Below are 17,224 nucleotides of genomic sequence, written 5' to 3'. Positions count from 1 at the left end.
TTGGTGGTTTTAAGGATTTTCCTATGTCTAAGTAGTAGTCCACCCGGTTGCACTAGGCTGGAAGTAAGAACACTTAATGCACTCGGCTAATACATTCAATTTGTAAGTGCAAGGGCTTTGGTCATCCATTTGGTAGTCCATTGAATTGTGACACACAAATACCGCCAAACACACACACGTCCCTAGTTTACGGACAAAGTTAGAAGCGCGCAGCTCTCATAGTTGTGCGAATGGAGCTGAGGTGGAAGCTCCGTTTTACGCACGCGCCACTGGAGTGCACTTACCGTTACCGTAAGCCGTCATGAACATTCCATAAGAGCTGGCGTCCAGGACCAAACGGATGGTCTGTCGATGCATAGAAATGCTACTGAATTGTTTTCATTGGTGTATTCTATAAATATTTTTGGGGAGTGAAAAAGACATGGATACAACTTCACAACCTCATCTTGCAACCACATTTTCTTTAGAGGATGATGGTAACGAGACGACCATCAATCTATTTGAACAACCAGACTGGCAAGTGGCTCTTTGGGCCATTGCATATTCGTTAATAGTCATTGTGTCCGTTACGGGAAATGTCACAGTTATTTGGATTATTTTGGCACACAAGAGAATGAGGACAGTAACCAACTATTTCATCGTGAATCTCGCTTTTTCGGATGTATCTATGGCTATATTCAACACCGTTTTCAACTTCGTTTATGCATTACACAACGACTGGTATTTTGGGTTAGGCTATTGCAAGTTTCAGAACTTCTTTCCTATTACAGCAATGTTTTCGAGTATATATTCTATGGCAGCTATTGCCGTTGACAGGTAAGCGCATTTTGCATGGTATAAATGTATCATGGTTATTTATGCATTAGAACTGACTAAACATATTATTAAACATATATTCGCTTAATTGACATGCTCATATTTCCATGATGTCATTGTGCTGCAATGAGATAAAGCCTTGGGTATACATTAATTGCATGTAAGCACTTTATTAATGGCAACGTATTTACATTTAAAGGTCTGGCAAATCTATTTCTATTGCAGTCATTGCTCCATGTCAGCTGAGGGGGCAATCAATATCGTGTTCAACCTGTTTTATTTATTGGCACAATTTCCGCACTCGGCAATATCTTGCGTCTTTATATGATGCCATAACTTTACGCATCATCACATTTTAGTCTCCCTGTTTCCCTGGTGGGAGCGCGTGGACAAGGGCGAGCCAGTCTGTAACAATAAATGTTTTGTTAATCGATGATGAAGATACCTTGATTATGTTTAATAGCATCTGACATCTCTCATTCAAAATCACAATAAAAACGATTACAAGAATCTACAATGAAGTTTGAATTTGGAAACATTGACCTGCTCCCTGTGAGATTGAGTTTATGAAAGGGTTTAGTAACCATACAGCTATATTATCATGATATTGCTTGTCCCCTCCAATGTCCTCTTGTGCTCACTCTTGATCACCAGAGGATTAGAATCAGTCCACTCTAACTGAACAGCAGTCATTCTCAGAATCCTTAACACTTGCTCAATACATTAAAAGGATTGAGTCACAAACCTGTACTGTATCATTTACTATCAGTCCATTCCGCTCAAATGTATAATCTGGTACACTCCGCATACAGCTGTAAATGATTTACTCAATTAAAAGTACATGGCAACCATCTTGTATTGAGTGGGTGTCCAGCACACACAGCTTTGACTTGTTTCTGGCACTTTTTTTGGTCTAGAGTACCTTACACGTGTCTTTTGTAGGATAATGAGTAGCACCCTTCCATCTCTCTAACCCTCCATGACCCATTCAATCTTACCCTGACGTCTTTCTTTCATCCTGACCTCTTCCTGCTTCTCCACCCTTTAGATACATGGCCATTATCCATCCCCTGAAGCCTCGCCTCTCCTCCACTTCCACCAAAGTGGTGATTGGTCTGATCTGGGCTGTGGCATTCTCACTGGCGTTTCCCCAGTGCTTCTACTCCATCACCAGGTTCTACTACCCCCGCACTGTCTGTATGGTGGATTGGCCTGATGACTACGGAGGCAAACACCACCTCACGTAAGATATGCACACACATACACACCACCATGTGTTTGAGATTACCTGTAGTTCTCGGGGTTTACCTAAAATGTCAAAATCCAAAGATTCAGAAGATTTATTTAGCTATCATCCATATATATAATTTTTGTAATGTTTGAAATGTAAACTTTTTTAACTTAAATTTAACGCTAAATGATATCAAGCCCTACAGATTTTTTTAATTATGAAAAATGTCACATTTGTGGGATCACCCGAAAAAAAAAAAAACCTATGCACACATACATAAACATGAACAAACAAACACTGTAGTCAGGAAGGTGCAGGCCCACAAATGAACCGACATAAAGACTTACAAACACATGTAAAGAAACATATTACTTTCTTACTACAGTGAGAATTTGAAGTGGTCCGCCTTGCCTGTGTGCTTCTATGTGCATTAAGATCTTTGATTAAGATTTTTGGTTCTCGCTGTGATATATTGTTTTATTACTGTTGCTTGCTTTTTCCCACAGGTACACTTGCACTTATAGCTGTTCATGTTGTTTGGTTGTGACTTGTTTAACTACATGCTCTTATGGTTCTTCCCTTTGGCACTTACTTTGGTTGTTCACAATGTGTGTTCATGTTTTGGCTACTCGCGATGTTTTTTGGCTATCTTGTTGTTATGATCAGTGACCTATGCACTTTGTAAAGCTCTCTCTTGGAAGTCGCTTTGGATAAAAGCGTCTGCTAAATGAATAAATGTAAATGTAAATGTAAGATCTTGTGTCCCTGTCCACCTAGATACCAAATTGCTGTGATCATCCTCATCTACTTGCTCCCCCTGTTGGTGATGCTGGTGACCTACAGTCTAATAGGTCAGACCCTGTGGGGAAGTAAGATCCCTGGAGAGGCATCTGACCACTACCAAAACCAGATCCAGGCCAAACGCAAGGTACATACACACACACACACACACACACACACACATGCACAGGTATGTGTGTTCATTCAGTGGCTGCACAGCCATCCCATTATCAGGGATCATTACAGTATATTGACGTTGTGTTGGTTGATTTGTTTGTCTTAAGGTTGTAAAGATGATGATGGTGGTGGTGGTGACCTTTGCACTCTGCTGGCTGCCTTACCACCTCTACTTTATCCTGGCCATCTTCAACAAAGATATTTACAAGCAGCAGTATATCCAGCAGGTCTATCTGTCAATTTTCTGGCTGGCTATGAGCTCCACCATGTACAACCCCATCATTTACTGCTGCCTCAACCAGAGGTAGGTGGTCACAGACACATGCACACAGAGCCAGACCTGAAAGTATCGGCATACACATCCCCAAACACACATGCATGTACTTCGCCACTCCGAGTAAACGAAAGACACACATATGTACATTCAAGGCTCACCACTGGTGTGTTTTTCCAGGTTCCGTTCAGGGTTCCGACATGCGTTCAGCTGGTGCCCTTTCATCACCTTGTCGGAAGAGGACAAGATGGAGCTGCAGCACACACACACATTCAGGATGACCATGACACGCAGTTACCGCACTGACACTCCCAGCACTGTTGTCCCCCCAAGCTCCGCAGGGCAAGAGGACAGCCAATACAAACTCATCAAGGCCTGAGGTTAGCAATCGGAACACATCAGGGCTTAACATTCGGGAAGTCCAAATGTTGTCAGTCATCAAAACCCTAACCACTACTTTATTTTTGTTGTCAAATTGTCCAAACATGAATCAAACACAGTCAAGCTGACAAGATACAGACACATAGAGCACTGAACAGTGGTTAATGGAAATCGATAGGAACTGGGGTATGTAGAACTGTCCCACGGCATTAGCACCAAGCCTTATTAGCCTTGCAGCTGCAGTAATGTTGCGGTGCTGTTGTGTGTCACTAGGCTTTGTAAAATATAATATATGAACTAGCAGCGCAAACTGTGGTTCTGGTTCCATTAGATCACTGAGATATAGATAGAGTCTGAAAGCTGCTGCACATTCTGAGCTGGAGTCAGGTGGCTGAGCGGTGAGGGAAGCGGGCTAGTAATCCGAAGGTTGCCAGTTCGATTCCCGGTCATGCGAACTGACGTTGTGTCCTTGGGCAAGGCACTTCACCCTACTTGCCTCGGGGGAATGTCCCTGTACTTACTGTAAGTCGCTCTGGATAAGAGCGTCTGCTAAATGACTAAATGTAAATGTTCCACACCACAATAATACAGTGTATTATTCACCTCCACTGTGAGTTGAACAGCCTCCCTTTCAACCGAATCTCCTAAGGGAAATTCTCCTGTTTTGTCTCCACTGATAACACCTCCATCTAAAGTGTCAAGATCTAATCCAAAACTGTCAAGATTGAATTTGTGCTGGGTAACCAACCTTTATGACCTCTTCACAAAAGCAACAGACATAGGAAAGAGATAACCCTGTTTGAGAGGTGGAATTCATAGTTCTGTCAACTAGTGAGTCCCAGCAGCACCTACATGGTAATAGGGAACTATTGGATCTTACAGTAATCGATGTCAGTATGTGTGTTTCTTTGTTGTGTAGGTGTGTGGGGGTTGGGGGGTTTTGGGGGGGGGGGGGAGGGTAGTTGTTGGCAAGGGGGGGGACACAGTTCAGGTCTACCAATACAGTGAATCGGCAGGATTGTGCAGTGTTACGAAACATTTGAACATCTATGTGTGTGCCATAGTAACAATACATGTGCTTAGAAGTTATACACTGTTATTTCTGTATTGCTACAATACAGGGCATTGCTGTTGTGTAGGTTGTGAATGTTAAATATTGCTGTCTTTATAGGGCAGTTGTACAGTTAACATAACTTTGAAAGTAATTCAAATCAAGTGTTGTTTAATAATATGCTCATACAGAGTAAGATATAGTGTTGTGAATTACTGTGAACCACTGTAGTATAAAAAGCTGGTTATGTGTAAATTGTACTGTACTGGCAAACAACCTTGTCAAGAGTATATTCTTTGTGCACAACACTATAAAAAATAATCATTACCACTTAAACAGATGTTAAAAGAAGAGGTGGAATTTAATATTACCAAGGTAAAATGTAGGTGCTCAATGATGAGTAGCAACAGACATATATTAAGTTTCACATCAAAATAAAATGTATTAAATTCCTTGGTATAATTTCTATGGTTCCTGGGCCACGAGTAGTGCACTTTAAAACACTTTAAAGTTTACATTTTATGACACCATATAAGGCATGCATTCATCCTTTGACATCATCAACTACAACAGCAGGTTGTGGCTCCCAGTCTTGTAATGGTTATGGGCTCGGGAAAGCTAACGGACGCTCGATGCATGACACACTTGTGTCTGATTGACATTTCATTTTTGGTTGATAAACACATATAATGTTTATATAACTTTTTGTTTCGCTAGATGCCACTGTGAAACAAGTGGCATCTAGTGGCAAAATTAAACAAATTTAATATTTGGAATACTCAAGGTGCACTTTTGGGGACAACTTGATTGGTTCCATGTTGCTGTAGCAAGTGCATCCTAACTCCTACTTTAAAGATATAGACTTGCAGAAGTGGTTCAGCCAGTTCTGCAAGACTGCAGAAAGCCTATTTTTGACATTTAAAGGTGTTTTCATAACTACCCCAGGAGAGATTAAGTACATAAATTCAACATCATGAAAAAATATACATAAGGACCCCTTGTTGAGAATATATCTCACATTTTGGTGAGATTCAGTGACATACCCAACCTTATGAATATCCTCAAGCTGTCATGATGACAAGACATTGATGTGGTAAAAAAAGAAGATAAATAACATAATGTTTGTGTACGTATATACCCGGGCAAGGAATTAGAAACTTTAATTAACAATATTCCCTTTTTTGCTAATATACATACAGAAAATAGAAGTTTTATGTCTTAAATTCAAAACTAAAACACAGAACCCTCTGTGTTCCTTGTTACAATGCATATTACACACACATACAACCATACATACACACATACACACACACACACTTACTAAAATACTAACATATAAACAAACACAGCAGAAGACTGGCAAGAGCAGCAGAAGAAGCGACAGTAGTTAAAGCTTGATCAGCACAAATACACGCATCCACGGAGGCACACTCAGAGGCGTCTGGAGTGTGCTCATTGATGGTCAAGAGTCTGGCATGGGGTGAGAATGTGTGACGTGTTTGTGAGTTTGTGTGAGTGTGCGTTCAATGCCTTCAGCTTCGCTGTTCCTGCTGCCTCATGCGACAGCCCACAGCAGTGATCAAGGCTGCTCCCTTCCCACTCCCATCCTCTGACAACAGGAAGTTCACGTTGCATTGAGGAGCCAGTTCCTTCACCGTCTTGTGCATGATCTTGGAGAAGCTGCAGGGGCACACGAGAAGCGCTCTCAATATCTCTCACTTCTCACATCCCTGACATGACTGATGTGACAGAGGAACTCTCACTTCTGCCTTAATGGACCTGTACTCACTGTGGGTGGAGCTTGTAGAGTGTTCCGTCCACTCCCACGGTGATGTCCATGGTGGCCAGCCCGCGGTTCTCTCGGATCTTGTCGACGACAGCGGCCATTCCGGCTCCGCAGATTTGAGCTGCACGGTGAGACACGACGCCGCACACCTCCTTGACTATGATACTGTCATCACACGTGCTGTCCAGCCCCAGGTGCTGCAGGATGGACCTGACCTGCAGGAGCGCCAGGCGGTCACTAGGGGGAGACAGATAGCAGATGTTAAAATAAAACCAATGTGCATCTTAATCCAGAACTATGAGAAAATAAATAACAGCACATAATCACTCAATCAATGTATATATATGATACCTCTCTATCTGGGAAAGAAACTTGGTCTCAAATATGCCCCTAGTCTTCAGGGTCTCTGATATCTGTCCTCTGAACAGGAAGCCCCGTTTGGTCAGGTCGATCAGGATGTTCCTGACGATCTCCCCCAGGTACATCCCACTGCACATCTTCTCATACCTGACCCACAGAAAGAGGACATGTGGAGGATTCACCTTATTTCATTAATCATATTTAACAACCATCAGGTAGATGGTGTGTTAGGAGATGAAGGATAAGGATGTGACGTTGGCCCCTCTCACCTTTGTTTGCCGGGGTTGAGAGAGAGTTCGTCCACTGCCCTGTCATACTCTGTCCTCATGTCATCCAGACAGCCGTTGTCCCCGAACGCGCCCCACTCCATGTTGATACACATCCTCCCCTCGTCGCCCTCCACCGTCTCAATGTTCCTCATCTCTTCCATGTAGCAGGCATTGCTGCCCGTCCCTGAAACACACACGCAACAGTGTTTGGGTGACAACAGCGGTAGCCTTTCAACTTAGAGGAATGATAGAGGTCTTTTACTTTACTTCGACAAGTGTTTATCAAGTCTTATTGCCAGATCAGATTGCAGATATAGTCGACTTCATTGAACATTTGATTAATTTGACTCTTTCATCCAAATTGACACACAAATAGTGCATATAGAAAGTACGGTAAAGAATCATGGATAAGAAGTTCGCAGTTTTAGGTAGCGGCTTGTATTTACCAAGATGTTGCTAGGATATTTACTGACCTGCAATCAGTCCGACCTCACAGGTGTCCTCCTCGTAAGCGCATGTCATCATGGTTCCTACTGTGTCATTCACTATGGCCACAACATCCAGGTCAAACTCCTAGAGAAACACACCGACACATAGATGGATACTTCTTTGTCCATGGCGAGTACCTCAGTGTGTTCTGACGGAGCCTCTCTTACCTCTCTCCTCTTGATGCCCTCCCTGAGCAGCCCCACCACATCCTCTCCTTCACAGTCTGTTGCCTTGAAACCCTTGGTCCATGTTAACAGGATGCCCTGTGCAAACAAATGAACCAGTTACTGTATGTTGGAGACGAACACACACACACTACAACAAACCAACAAAATGCCTAGATTCCCTCTTTATCCCGCACAAGTCACAGGAAATGAAAGGCTATCAGACAGGAAGTGGTGGTTCTTACAGCGTCCAAACTGGTCTGCTGACAGGGGAAGGAGAAAGTGAAGCCCAGAGGAAGACGGGTGTTCTTCATCCCCATGTAGTCCAGGAAGTCAGAAATACACTGAACTATGTGGTCAAATAGCTGCATGGAAACAATTCACAAATTTAAACAAATTATACTGAGGTTGAAGAAACACATTCAATAGCTACTATAAGAATGACTGTCGGTTTAGTATATATTTAAGTATTCACCATTGGGTGCTTACAGACTTCATGCTGTGTCAGGAAATTAAACATTTCAATATGGGTTTGTGTTTTCTGTGTTCAGTGACCTCTCACCTCTTCTCCAGTGCCCTGCATCACCTCCATGGGGATGGCATAGATCTTGTTGTGCATCTCCACTGTCCTCCTCTTTCCACTGCGGATCTTCACCAACAATACCCGGAAGTTGGTGCCACCCAGATCCAACGCCAGGAAGTCCCCATTCTCTATATGACAAGAAACAGAATTAGCGGGGTTGCAATTGGTGAAGAATGCTGTCAATCACTCTGAGGTTGTCTATATTAATCAATTAAAATAAATGGATGAGCAAGGGAGGTCCTGTGGTCCTGTCTCCTTAAAAACTCTCTGACCTTAATTAGGGCAATGTGAGGTAAGCCTCTTGAATGCATAATGTCATGTGCCTCTGTGGATAGAGGCCAGGATTACGCCACCTCTCTGCGGACAGCTAAGAAGCATTCTCGCAAGAACCCAGGTAAGGACCTGTTCTGCTGGAGGAGGTGATCCCTGGGCCTTATCTGTTTCTGGAGACTCAGGTGATACAGCCTCAGGTGATACAGCCTCAGGTGATACAGCCTCAGGTGATACAGCCTCAGGTGATATAGCCTCAGGTGATACAGCTTCAGGCGATACAGCCGCATACAGCCAGGTGTTACGACCAGGCACAGCCCTGCACTACAGATAGAGTAGTGCAGATAGGCCAGGTACTCGGTTCATATCTTGCCTGAAGTTGCCAAAGTCTCTCCCAGGCAGGAGATGTCACATGTGTGACATAGCATTAGCTGACTGTTGGCTGAGTTTTGGAGCACAGGTCTACTATTGGTCAGGTACTTAGGTTATTACCTGTGCCATCAGGTGTGCTGCGTACAAAACTGGGTAGCATCTTGACTGTGGCCTTGTCCTGCGTGTTCTTGGCCAGGCCGATATCCATCTCCGTCCTCATCCTCTTCTTCACCTCCAGCAGCTGCTCTGTAGTCAAGTGGAACTCCGACAGCGTCTGGACTATCTGACGAGACTGGTCAGCTAATCGGTAGGCCACAGCTGTTACCATGGCAGCCCCTTTGCTACTGCCACTTTCAGAGAGCAGGAAACGCACGTCGGTGTCTGGGATCAGTCGGCGGACCGTTTTGTGGAGTCGGCGAGAGTACCTGAAGGGGAGGGGGATTGCGGGTGGGGGTTAGGTCTTAATCATCACAGCCTCTCAACGACTCACAGGACAGGTCTCATTTAAGTTCTATGTACTCTCACAGAGTTGTAAATACTCAAATTATTGATATTTTCGTGAAACTGTCTTTACCTGTGAGATTGATGTTCATACATAGAACAAATTACTAAAAGCAAAGCAACACTAAGTAACTTTAGTCTGGTTCTTTACGGGAGATAAGACCCAAACAAGGATCCTCCAGAGAGCTATGGGTACCACTCACTGTGGGTGCATCTTGTACAGGGATCCGTCAATGCCCACGGTGGTGCGAAGACGACCCACACCCCTGTTTTCCTTCAGGCGGGTGAGGATGGCGCCCAGGGTGGCGGCGATCAGGCTGGCGGAGCGGAAGGAGACGATGGCGCAGACGTGCTGGACGGCGATGCAGTCGTCGGAGGATGGCTCCACCCCTAGGCGGGTCAGGATCTCCTTGGCCTTGGTCAAGCCCTCCTTAGTCCTGCAGGGACAGAGACGCAGCGCAGCTACCATTACACCAAGGAGACAAGGATGCATACTCCCCTTCTCCAATTGACATTAATCCAATCCACACCAGCTACATATCTAGATCAGACCACTGCAAAGGATGACGGTTGGAACGTACTTTTCGATGGCAGAGACGTGCTTGGTTTCAATCTTGTCCTTGGTGAGCAGCTCTGGGGTTATCCTTCCTTCAAACAGCAGTCCTTCCTTGGCCATCTTCACCAGGATCAGTCTCACCAGCTCCCCCAAGTACATCCCACTCACCATCTTCTCAAACCTCAAACACCACACACACACACAGGCACCGGGTCACTCTTTCCCGTGGTGTTTAGGGATACCTATTTCCGCATCACTGCGTACATGTCATGTCACACATTGTATTTACTGTAACCTATGTGCTGTGGAACATACAGCTGTTTTCCAGGGTTGAGGGAGCCCCTGTCGATCTCTCTGTCAAACTCTGTCCTTATGTCCTCCAACATCCCATCATCCCCGAAGGCACCCCACTCTGTGTTGATGCACATCCTGCCTTCATCCCCCTCCACCAGGTCAATGTGCCTCAGCTCCTCCATGTAGCACGCATTGGTGCCCGTACCTGGGCACACACACACACACACACACACTTAAGTACTGTGTTCACTGTGCCTGCCTAGTCGTTTGCTAATTTGTGTCTTCTATTCTTGGACAGTCTGAGGTTAGGGTGTTTCGTACCGATGATCATCCCAACTTCACAACGCTGGTCGTCGAAGCCACACGTCATCATGGTTCCCACCGTGTCGTTCACCACGGCCATGATGTCTGCATCATAGTCCTAGAACACACAGACTGGTCGTCACACCAAAGCTAGGCTATACATGTTCACCATTGCAAATCCAAGACAAAACAAGCTAACGAGCACTGTCATGCCACAACAAGGAGGTCGTTAAATAATAGAGGGATTAATAGGACCGGCTCGTTATTTTCAATGACAGTCATTGTAATGGAGAGCAGAAAGAGACGAACCCTACCCCTCGTTTTTTGATGGCTTTATTCAGCAGCTTGACTACATCCATCCCCTCCACACCATTGGCTTTGAAACGTTTGGTCCAAGACAACAGATATCCCTGTGGACAGACAGACAAAAATTAGTAAATGGAAAGAGGTTGCCAATGCAGTAACACATGTACAGTGAGAATAATCCACAAGTGGCTGAATTAGACTACCTCATTCAGTTTGGTCTGTTGACATGGGAACGAGAAGGTGAAGCCAACAGGAAGTTTCTTGTCTTTGATCTTCTGTTTCTCCATGAAATCCCCAAGACACTCTGCTACGTGGTCAAACAGCTTTTGAGTGAAAAGAACACATTCACAACAACCCGTTAGTCTTTGTTTGGATGTGACATTGTAAACTCAGACTCATTAAACACAAAGACGACTGCTGTTTGACCAGTGTTATGAGTGTGTGAGTCTGAGTCTGTGTGTGTTTGTGTGTGTGTGTGTCTGTGTGTGTGTTTGAGTACCCGCGTGCCGCTGCCATGCATGATGTCTTCAGGCGTGTCGTAGATCTGGCTCTCCATCTGCACCGTCTGCTTCTTCTCATCGGACACCTTCACCCTCAGGATGCGGAAATTGGAGCCCCCCAGATCCAGAGCAATGAAGTCTCCCCTCTCTGTCACACACACAGTACTTCCAATTATTCAACAGTGAAATTATACTGTGAGGCTACACAAATAGGGCCAAAGTCGTATGAGAGACTTTTGCCCATAGAGGTGGAATGGTATGGTTTCTGGTCAGACCAACCCGACTATGCTAGCATGTATATCATTCTAAAAGTAAAAATGGTGTTCAATATTGACCGATAGTACAAGGACAACATTAGAGCTTTGGAGCTGCAGACAAACCTAATGAACTCTGCATAGTCCTATTCACAGTCTTGTTTGAATAAGGTTCCCTTTGTTCTGTCAACTATGTGTAGTATGTCAGGTGTCAGTTGGAAAACCCTTATGGCAGCTTCAGTGTAAAAACATTAACTTCTCTGTGAATACATTTTTATTTCTCAAGAATGAGGACACAATTAAAGCCATAATTTAAGTGTGGAACCAGTTATCTTGTTAGACTGAGGAGGTCAATAATATTTAAGTCAACGCCTTCTACCAAATAAATCACATTTATATTTCTCTCTCTTTCTCTCTCACTCTCTCTCACACACACAAACACACACTTTGAGGAATTACTTAATAGGCCTGATAATGGATTGCGTTTGGTCCAAAGGAGATAAGAATTGCTCATTATCAGGCATAGATTAATCCACACGGTCACAGCTCCTGTGTGCCTTGGCAGCAGTCTGAAAAGTCTCATTACTATGCTGGCTCTATCCTCACCTCTGGGATGTAAATGACTAAATTCTCATTCTTGCAGTTTATCAAGTATGTAAAACACTATACTTGTGTTCGTAGCATGTTATTTACTGTAATATGGGATTAACACAACTGTATATTAGGAGCTCCAGGACAGCAGCAGGGCACAGAGGGGTGATTTGGTCTCTCTAGGGGTTATTTAGAGACAGCTATAAACTCAGCTGGGAAACACATAAACCCAGCCAATAGGGACTGATACTGATTTATCTTCGTGGGTCTAAAACAGGACTGATTGTATTTGTGTGTGTGTGTGGAGGGGGGCGGGGGGGGGGGGGGGGGGGGTTGCAGGATTACAAGAGCACTGGCATTGATGCAGGTCTCTTACTGAGGTTCGAAAGACAGATTATAGACTTGTAAAACAAGAAGAAGGCAGAGTTGGGGAACATACAGTCTGTAAGGAGCAAACTGGAAAAACTCCTTTCACAGATTCCACTACGTGTGTTCACAGACATAGCTCAGTTTTGTTGCTTCACATTTGTGTATCCACTGTACTGCCAGGTGTGTTGGGGCAGAACTACAGCGGGCTAACATTCCAAAACAGGACACATCTCCTCCAGGAGAACATGTTAACACAAGCAAAGACAGCAAAGGCCAGAGCAAAGGCTCTGTGCAACCTCATCAGAAATGAACAGAGATTTGGGAGAGTGTCTTTCTTCCTCATAGGTGGTGACAGGTCAACTCTTCTGCCGCAATTACAAATAGACAGGTAACACAATCTAAAGAGCGGGAGTCTCAAATGACTGTGGATCTGATTGCTGCTGACATACAAACATGCTGACATAATAAAGTACCGACTGCTGTAACTTGATAGAGAAAGTGTTTTTGTATGGTAACACTGCTCGCCCCCAATCGGGATATCAAATTTGTCACGTCATGAGAACGAGGCAGAGACCATCAGCTGGTGGACCACGGGGGTCCGGGTTCTGACCTGAGCCGTCGGGTATGGACCTGACGAAGGTGGGCAGCATCTTGACGGTGGCTGTGGGGTTGGTGTCACCCCCCAGTCCGTTCTGCAGCTGCCTCTTGAACCGGGCCATGATGTCCAGGAGAGTCTCATCTGAGAAGCGCATGGAGTACAGATACTTGTCGATCTGAAAAACACACATATGCACCTCAGCATCAACAATAGCATGACATGCACATACACACATGACGTATTATTAAAGAAATGATTCAAGATCTTGGTCATTGTTGTCTACAGTAGTTGGCTGCAGTTTAAGTCATGTTAGACAGCTCAGACAGAGGGCAGGACCATCAGGGTTCACGGGCCCCGTGGCTTTCCAGACTGAAGACTGAGACTGCCCTCTATAAGACATTTGAAATTTGACCAACAGCCAACAGTACTGTGAGGATGTCCTGTACCTTCTGCAACTTTAACACACATTACTCACCACACATGCAGGAATCCATTGTTACTCAACATCAATTTGCTGTTACTCATTCTAGCAACATTTACCACAGAGGAATTTAGGCACTTCCTCCTCCACTGGTTACACATCAACCTGACATCCTCTTTGAGTCATATTACACACCATTGGATTAATTTACTCCAAGCATTTGTGTTGTAGATACCATGCTTATGCATGTCCATGTCTTAGTACACTTAAAGCAATAAAGACAGGCGTAAAGAGTTATTACAGGGATATTGCCCTTCTGTCATTGTATTAGATGTGTGTACACTAGTAGCAGCAGCTACAGAGCTGGGTGTGTCTCTGTCTCTAGCCTTTACGAGAAGAGGCTGCTCAGTGAGGTGAAACATTCATAACGTAATGACTGTTGAATAGAAATAGACACATAGAGCTGACTAGTGGCCTTATGTTTCCCCTGTAAGACCCTCACATATCTTCTACATTATATTTTTCATAAGGTTCTGTAATGTGGTTGCCGGAGTGGAAAGAATCACCAATTGATGTGATGGCGACAAACTGTCCCCCCCTGGAGTGGAAGAAAAGATATATAACATAACTATCATGGAGCAGCTAAGCTAATTCTCCCTGCTAGTTCCTGTCTGTTACACTTCCTGTTTGACTGGCCGAGTGTGGCCTATCAGCACGTCCTCAATGCTGATGTCCCTGACTCACGTGTCATTCTAATTAGTGCAAATGGATGAATGCAGGCAGGTGGGCAGGCCGCCATGCAAACACACATTCCTTTTCTCTGGACACTGTCTTCGTTTCTGAGTGTTCCACTGAGACTGCATCTAACTCACATGAGGAACGGGGTATTGTGTAAAACCAGTTTCATAAATCTTTTCAAGGTTACCTCAAATGTCACAAGCCGCTACCGAGTACTAAGCTTTTGTTGGTGAACAAAACACACTCCAACCATGACAGGATTTGTGACCAGGATACATTACAAAGCCCAGCCGGACGTGATAATTCGAATTTGAGAATTCCTAGTCTCGAAAGCTCAGCTCCTATTTCTGATAGGACCCACCAGCACACACAGTCAGTCAGCTGAAAGGAGGATCACTAACATGTATACCGTGTACATCCATTTTATTTGGCCTGGGTATTTGGCCTGGGTAAGCAAATTTGCAATCTACAATTGTGTTATAGTACAAGGGGGAATGTTGTCAGTAAGTAACTGTTTTTTGAGCATAGCGAAGGGATATTTCCTGACTGTCAAAGCCAGGCAGAAGAGAGGAGAGCGTCTCTGCTCTGGGGTAGTTTCAACCTCATCTCTGTTTGCATTCCTTCTCCTCTCAACAATGACAGACTGAAATTTAAAACAGCAACACAGTCCCTGGAAGCACGCAGGGGGAGAGCGGGTGAGGTACAATGTCATTTAAAGGCTGAAACCTGACTCGCTCAACACATGCTGCTGCCTATGTGTGGTGGGGGGTATATTCTCCGGGGCTTTCTTTGTGTTATGAACACACAACCTGGTTCCACTGAGCCATGGAGATTAAAACTCTACCTCGTCCCAGTGTTGATGTTCCCGGGCTGTGCTCCCTGTCACTATCACAGTTTCACACACACATCCTGCTCTCAAGGACACTGCAGTGGAGGCAGGACAGACTGGGTAGACAGGCCACAGGCTGGGCCAGAGGACTTGAGCTGCCCCACAAAGCTGCTGGTACATCATTTGGTCCTAATATATTCATCGGTTCATGACATCTACGACTAAGTTATCTCCGCTAGTATAATGTCTATACTTTTAGCTAAGCCTTAAACCGTTATCTGTGGTCACATGGCCAGGGCTTCAAGGCTCAAAGCCGGCCTATTTTTGGGAGCGAGGATGGTAAATAGGCATGAAGGCAGTTAGACCGGCATATAGGTAGGCAGAAAGGTTCTGTGTTTGTCCCTGGTTCTGGGAGGTTGTTATTCTGGCAGCTCTCACTCTACAACTACTCACCCTTTTGACCTGATCATCCTTCAGCTCAGTAAAATAGTAGGCCAGCAGCTGAGCAGCTATCATCCTGTCCCACCCAGGTGCCACAAACAAGTGAAGAACAAGAAAAAGAAAGGAAAAAAAAGATATACTGATGTGTCTGGTTTTCTCTGTCTTCGATGATGTATGAAAAGCTTCTGGGTTTAATCCAAACAAGGCCTAGAGAGATGTTGGGAACTCCACGCTTCTGTAGCCTCTCTCTTTCTCTGTGTGCGTGTGTGTGTGTGTGTGTGAGTCCAGGAAGTAGGAGAGGCAGTAAGTTGAGTCACATAGAGTGGGAGAGTGAGAGAGCGAGAGACAGAGAGACAGAGAGAGTGAGATAGAGAGAGAGAGGCAGCAGTAAGAGCGGGGTGGGGTGGAGAAAAGGGGGGGTGGTTACTGGATGGGGAACTGTAGCTAAGCCCTGCCCTCTTTCCCGGCTCTGATTGGACAGGTTGTCAGGGGCTGTGCTGAGCCCTGCTGTGATAGGCTAGTATCTTAGAGCTGTGGCCTCCCAGGAGAGCTACCCCACTGAGCTCAGGAAGAGGAGGGAGGGAGACTGGGAGGGAGGAAGTGAAGTTAAGGAGAGTGAAGGAGGAGTAGTTTAGACAATCCTGTGTGGTGCCTTATTTTACAATGGTTTAGACAGGGAAGCACACAGTTTCATCATGTCCCCTGTGTGCAGTGATGACTCTCAGGTTCTTGGGAAGAGGGCGTGTCAGAGAGCGGAAGAGACGCTGAGAGGTCAGCTTACAAACTGCTGCTCATGCTCAATGGGGCTTGTATGTCCTTATGTCACCTCTGTAAGACTCTCTCTCCCACACACACACACACACACACACACTCAAACCCACACACATATTTCTCCTCCTTCTTTCCCCCCTTCTCAGCTTTCTCTCCCAGGGTCACCGCAAATTTTGCTGAGTAATGGTAGCACAGCAACACCCTCACGTGCCTGATTAAGAGAGGCTGTCTGCATGCGTGAAAGTGACTGTGGTGTACAGCAGTAAGACAGTCTGTGTGAGAGGTATCGTGATAGACGTTACCTCAGCTGGGCAGAACACAGCAGCTGTCTGTCATCACCCATGAATAGAACATTCACCAGAGCCCTCTCCCCATTCCACACAGCCTAAGGAGGCTTCAGTACATACTTGTGGTATTGGCTGTAGGATGGTTTATACTACCATTAATTATCATTAAAAACTGTTAAGACATTTATAAAAGGATAGGTCCTGCCAGTGTTCAGATGTTCAGATGCAAAAACATACTAAATACTAAATACAATACTTTGTGGGGACTGTGATAGTCAAGAGTAGGCAAGATGTGGACAAGGGATGCACACTAAGCATTCAGGTCAGTCAACATATTAAATACTTAATCCATCACACTGTTTTAGATTCAAAGTGAAAGTATGTCATCACCAGCGTGAGTGTGGATATAGTCCATTATAATGACCAGCTGTTCATAATCAATGCTGCATCCCAGGCAATCAA

At 44.8% G+C, this 17,224-nt stretch overlaps 2 protein-coding genes across 3 annotated transcripts; one reads left to right on the top strand and one right to left on the bottom strand.

Annotated features, from left to right (window-relative positions):
• The first annotated feature begins 418 nt into the window (after positions 1–418).
• Positions 419–3,657, top strand: tacr2 (tachykinin receptor 2). Its single transcript, XM_067235713.1, has 5 exons — positions 419–816; positions 1,865–2,059; positions 2,825–2,975; positions 3,112–3,308; positions 3,459–3,657. The coding sequence occupies exons 1-5, from the start codon at positions 422–424 to the stop codon at positions 3,655–3,657; spliced, it is 1,137 nt and encodes a 378-aa protein (XP_067091814.1). The 5' UTR covers positions 419–421.
• A 1,395-nt stretch (positions 3,658–5,052) lies between these two features.
• LOC136943005 (hexokinase-1-like) lies at positions 5,053–15,961 on the bottom strand. 2 transcript variants are annotated; one of them, XM_067236124.1, is made up of 18 exons: positions 15,717–15,961; positions 13,288–13,450; positions 11,463–11,611; positions 11,167–11,286; positions 10,972–11,067; positions 10,676–10,775; positions 10,376–10,559; positions 10,086–10,241; positions 9,708–9,941; positions 9,124–9,428; positions 8,341–8,489; positions 8,024–8,143; positions 7,782–7,877; positions 7,599–7,698; positions 7,126–7,309; positions 6,848–7,003; positions 6,500–6,733; positions 5,053–6,390 (listed from the first exon to the last, which is right to left on the bottom strand). In XM_067236124.1, exons 1-18 carry the CDS (start codon positions 15,777–15,779, stop codon positions 6,243–6,245), a joined length of 2,757 nt encoding a protein of 918 aa, XP_067092225.1. In that variant the 5' UTR covers positions 15,780–15,961; the 3' UTR covers positions 5,053–6,242. The 2 variants fall into 2 exon arrangements, with proteins under 2 accessions (XP_067092225.1, XP_067092226.1); XM_067236125.1 differs by lacking the exons at positions 10,376–10,559; positions 10,972–11,067; positions 11,167–11,286; ... (1 more) ...; positions 13,288–13,450; positions 15,717–15,961 and having other exon boundaries at positions 10,676–10,776.
• Between the last annotated feature and the right edge of the window lie 1,263 nt (positions 15,962–17,224).

Source organism: Osmerus mordax, chromosome 5 (assembly GCF_038355195.1).
Source record: "Osmerus mordax isolate fOsmMor3 chromosome 5, fOsmMor3.pri, whole genome shotgun sequence".
Classification (NCBI taxonomy): Eukaryota; Metazoa; Chordata; class Actinopteri; order Osmeriformes; family Osmeridae; genus Osmerus; species Osmerus mordax.
This window is presented reverse-complemented; position numbering and strand designations above follow the sequence as displayed.

Coding starts and splice junctions, on each gene's coding strand:
- tacr2 (XM_067235713.1), top strand. CDS start 422: ATGGATACAACTTCACAACCTCATCTTGCAACCACATTTTCTTTAGAG. Junction 2,976..3,111: donor AGATCCAGGCCAAACGCAAG/GTACATACACAC, acceptor GTTTGTCTTAAG/GTTGTAAAGATGATGATGGT. Junction 3,309..3,458: donor TACTGCTGCCTCAACCAGAG/GTAGGTGGTCAC, acceptor GTGTTTTTCCAG/GTTCCGTTCAGGGTTCCGAC.
- LOC136943005 (XM_067236124.1), bottom strand. CDS start 15,779: ATGATAGCTGCTCAGCTGCTGGCCTACTATTTTACTGAGCTGAAGGAT. Junction 7,878..8,023: donor AGCAGACCAGTTTGGACGCT/GTAAGAACCACC, acceptor TTGTTTGCACAG/GGCATCCTGTTAACATGGAC. Junction 7,699..7,781: donor AGGGCATCAAGAGGAGAGAG/GTAAGAGAGGCT, acceptor GTGTTTCTCTAG/GAGTTTGACCTGGATGTTGT.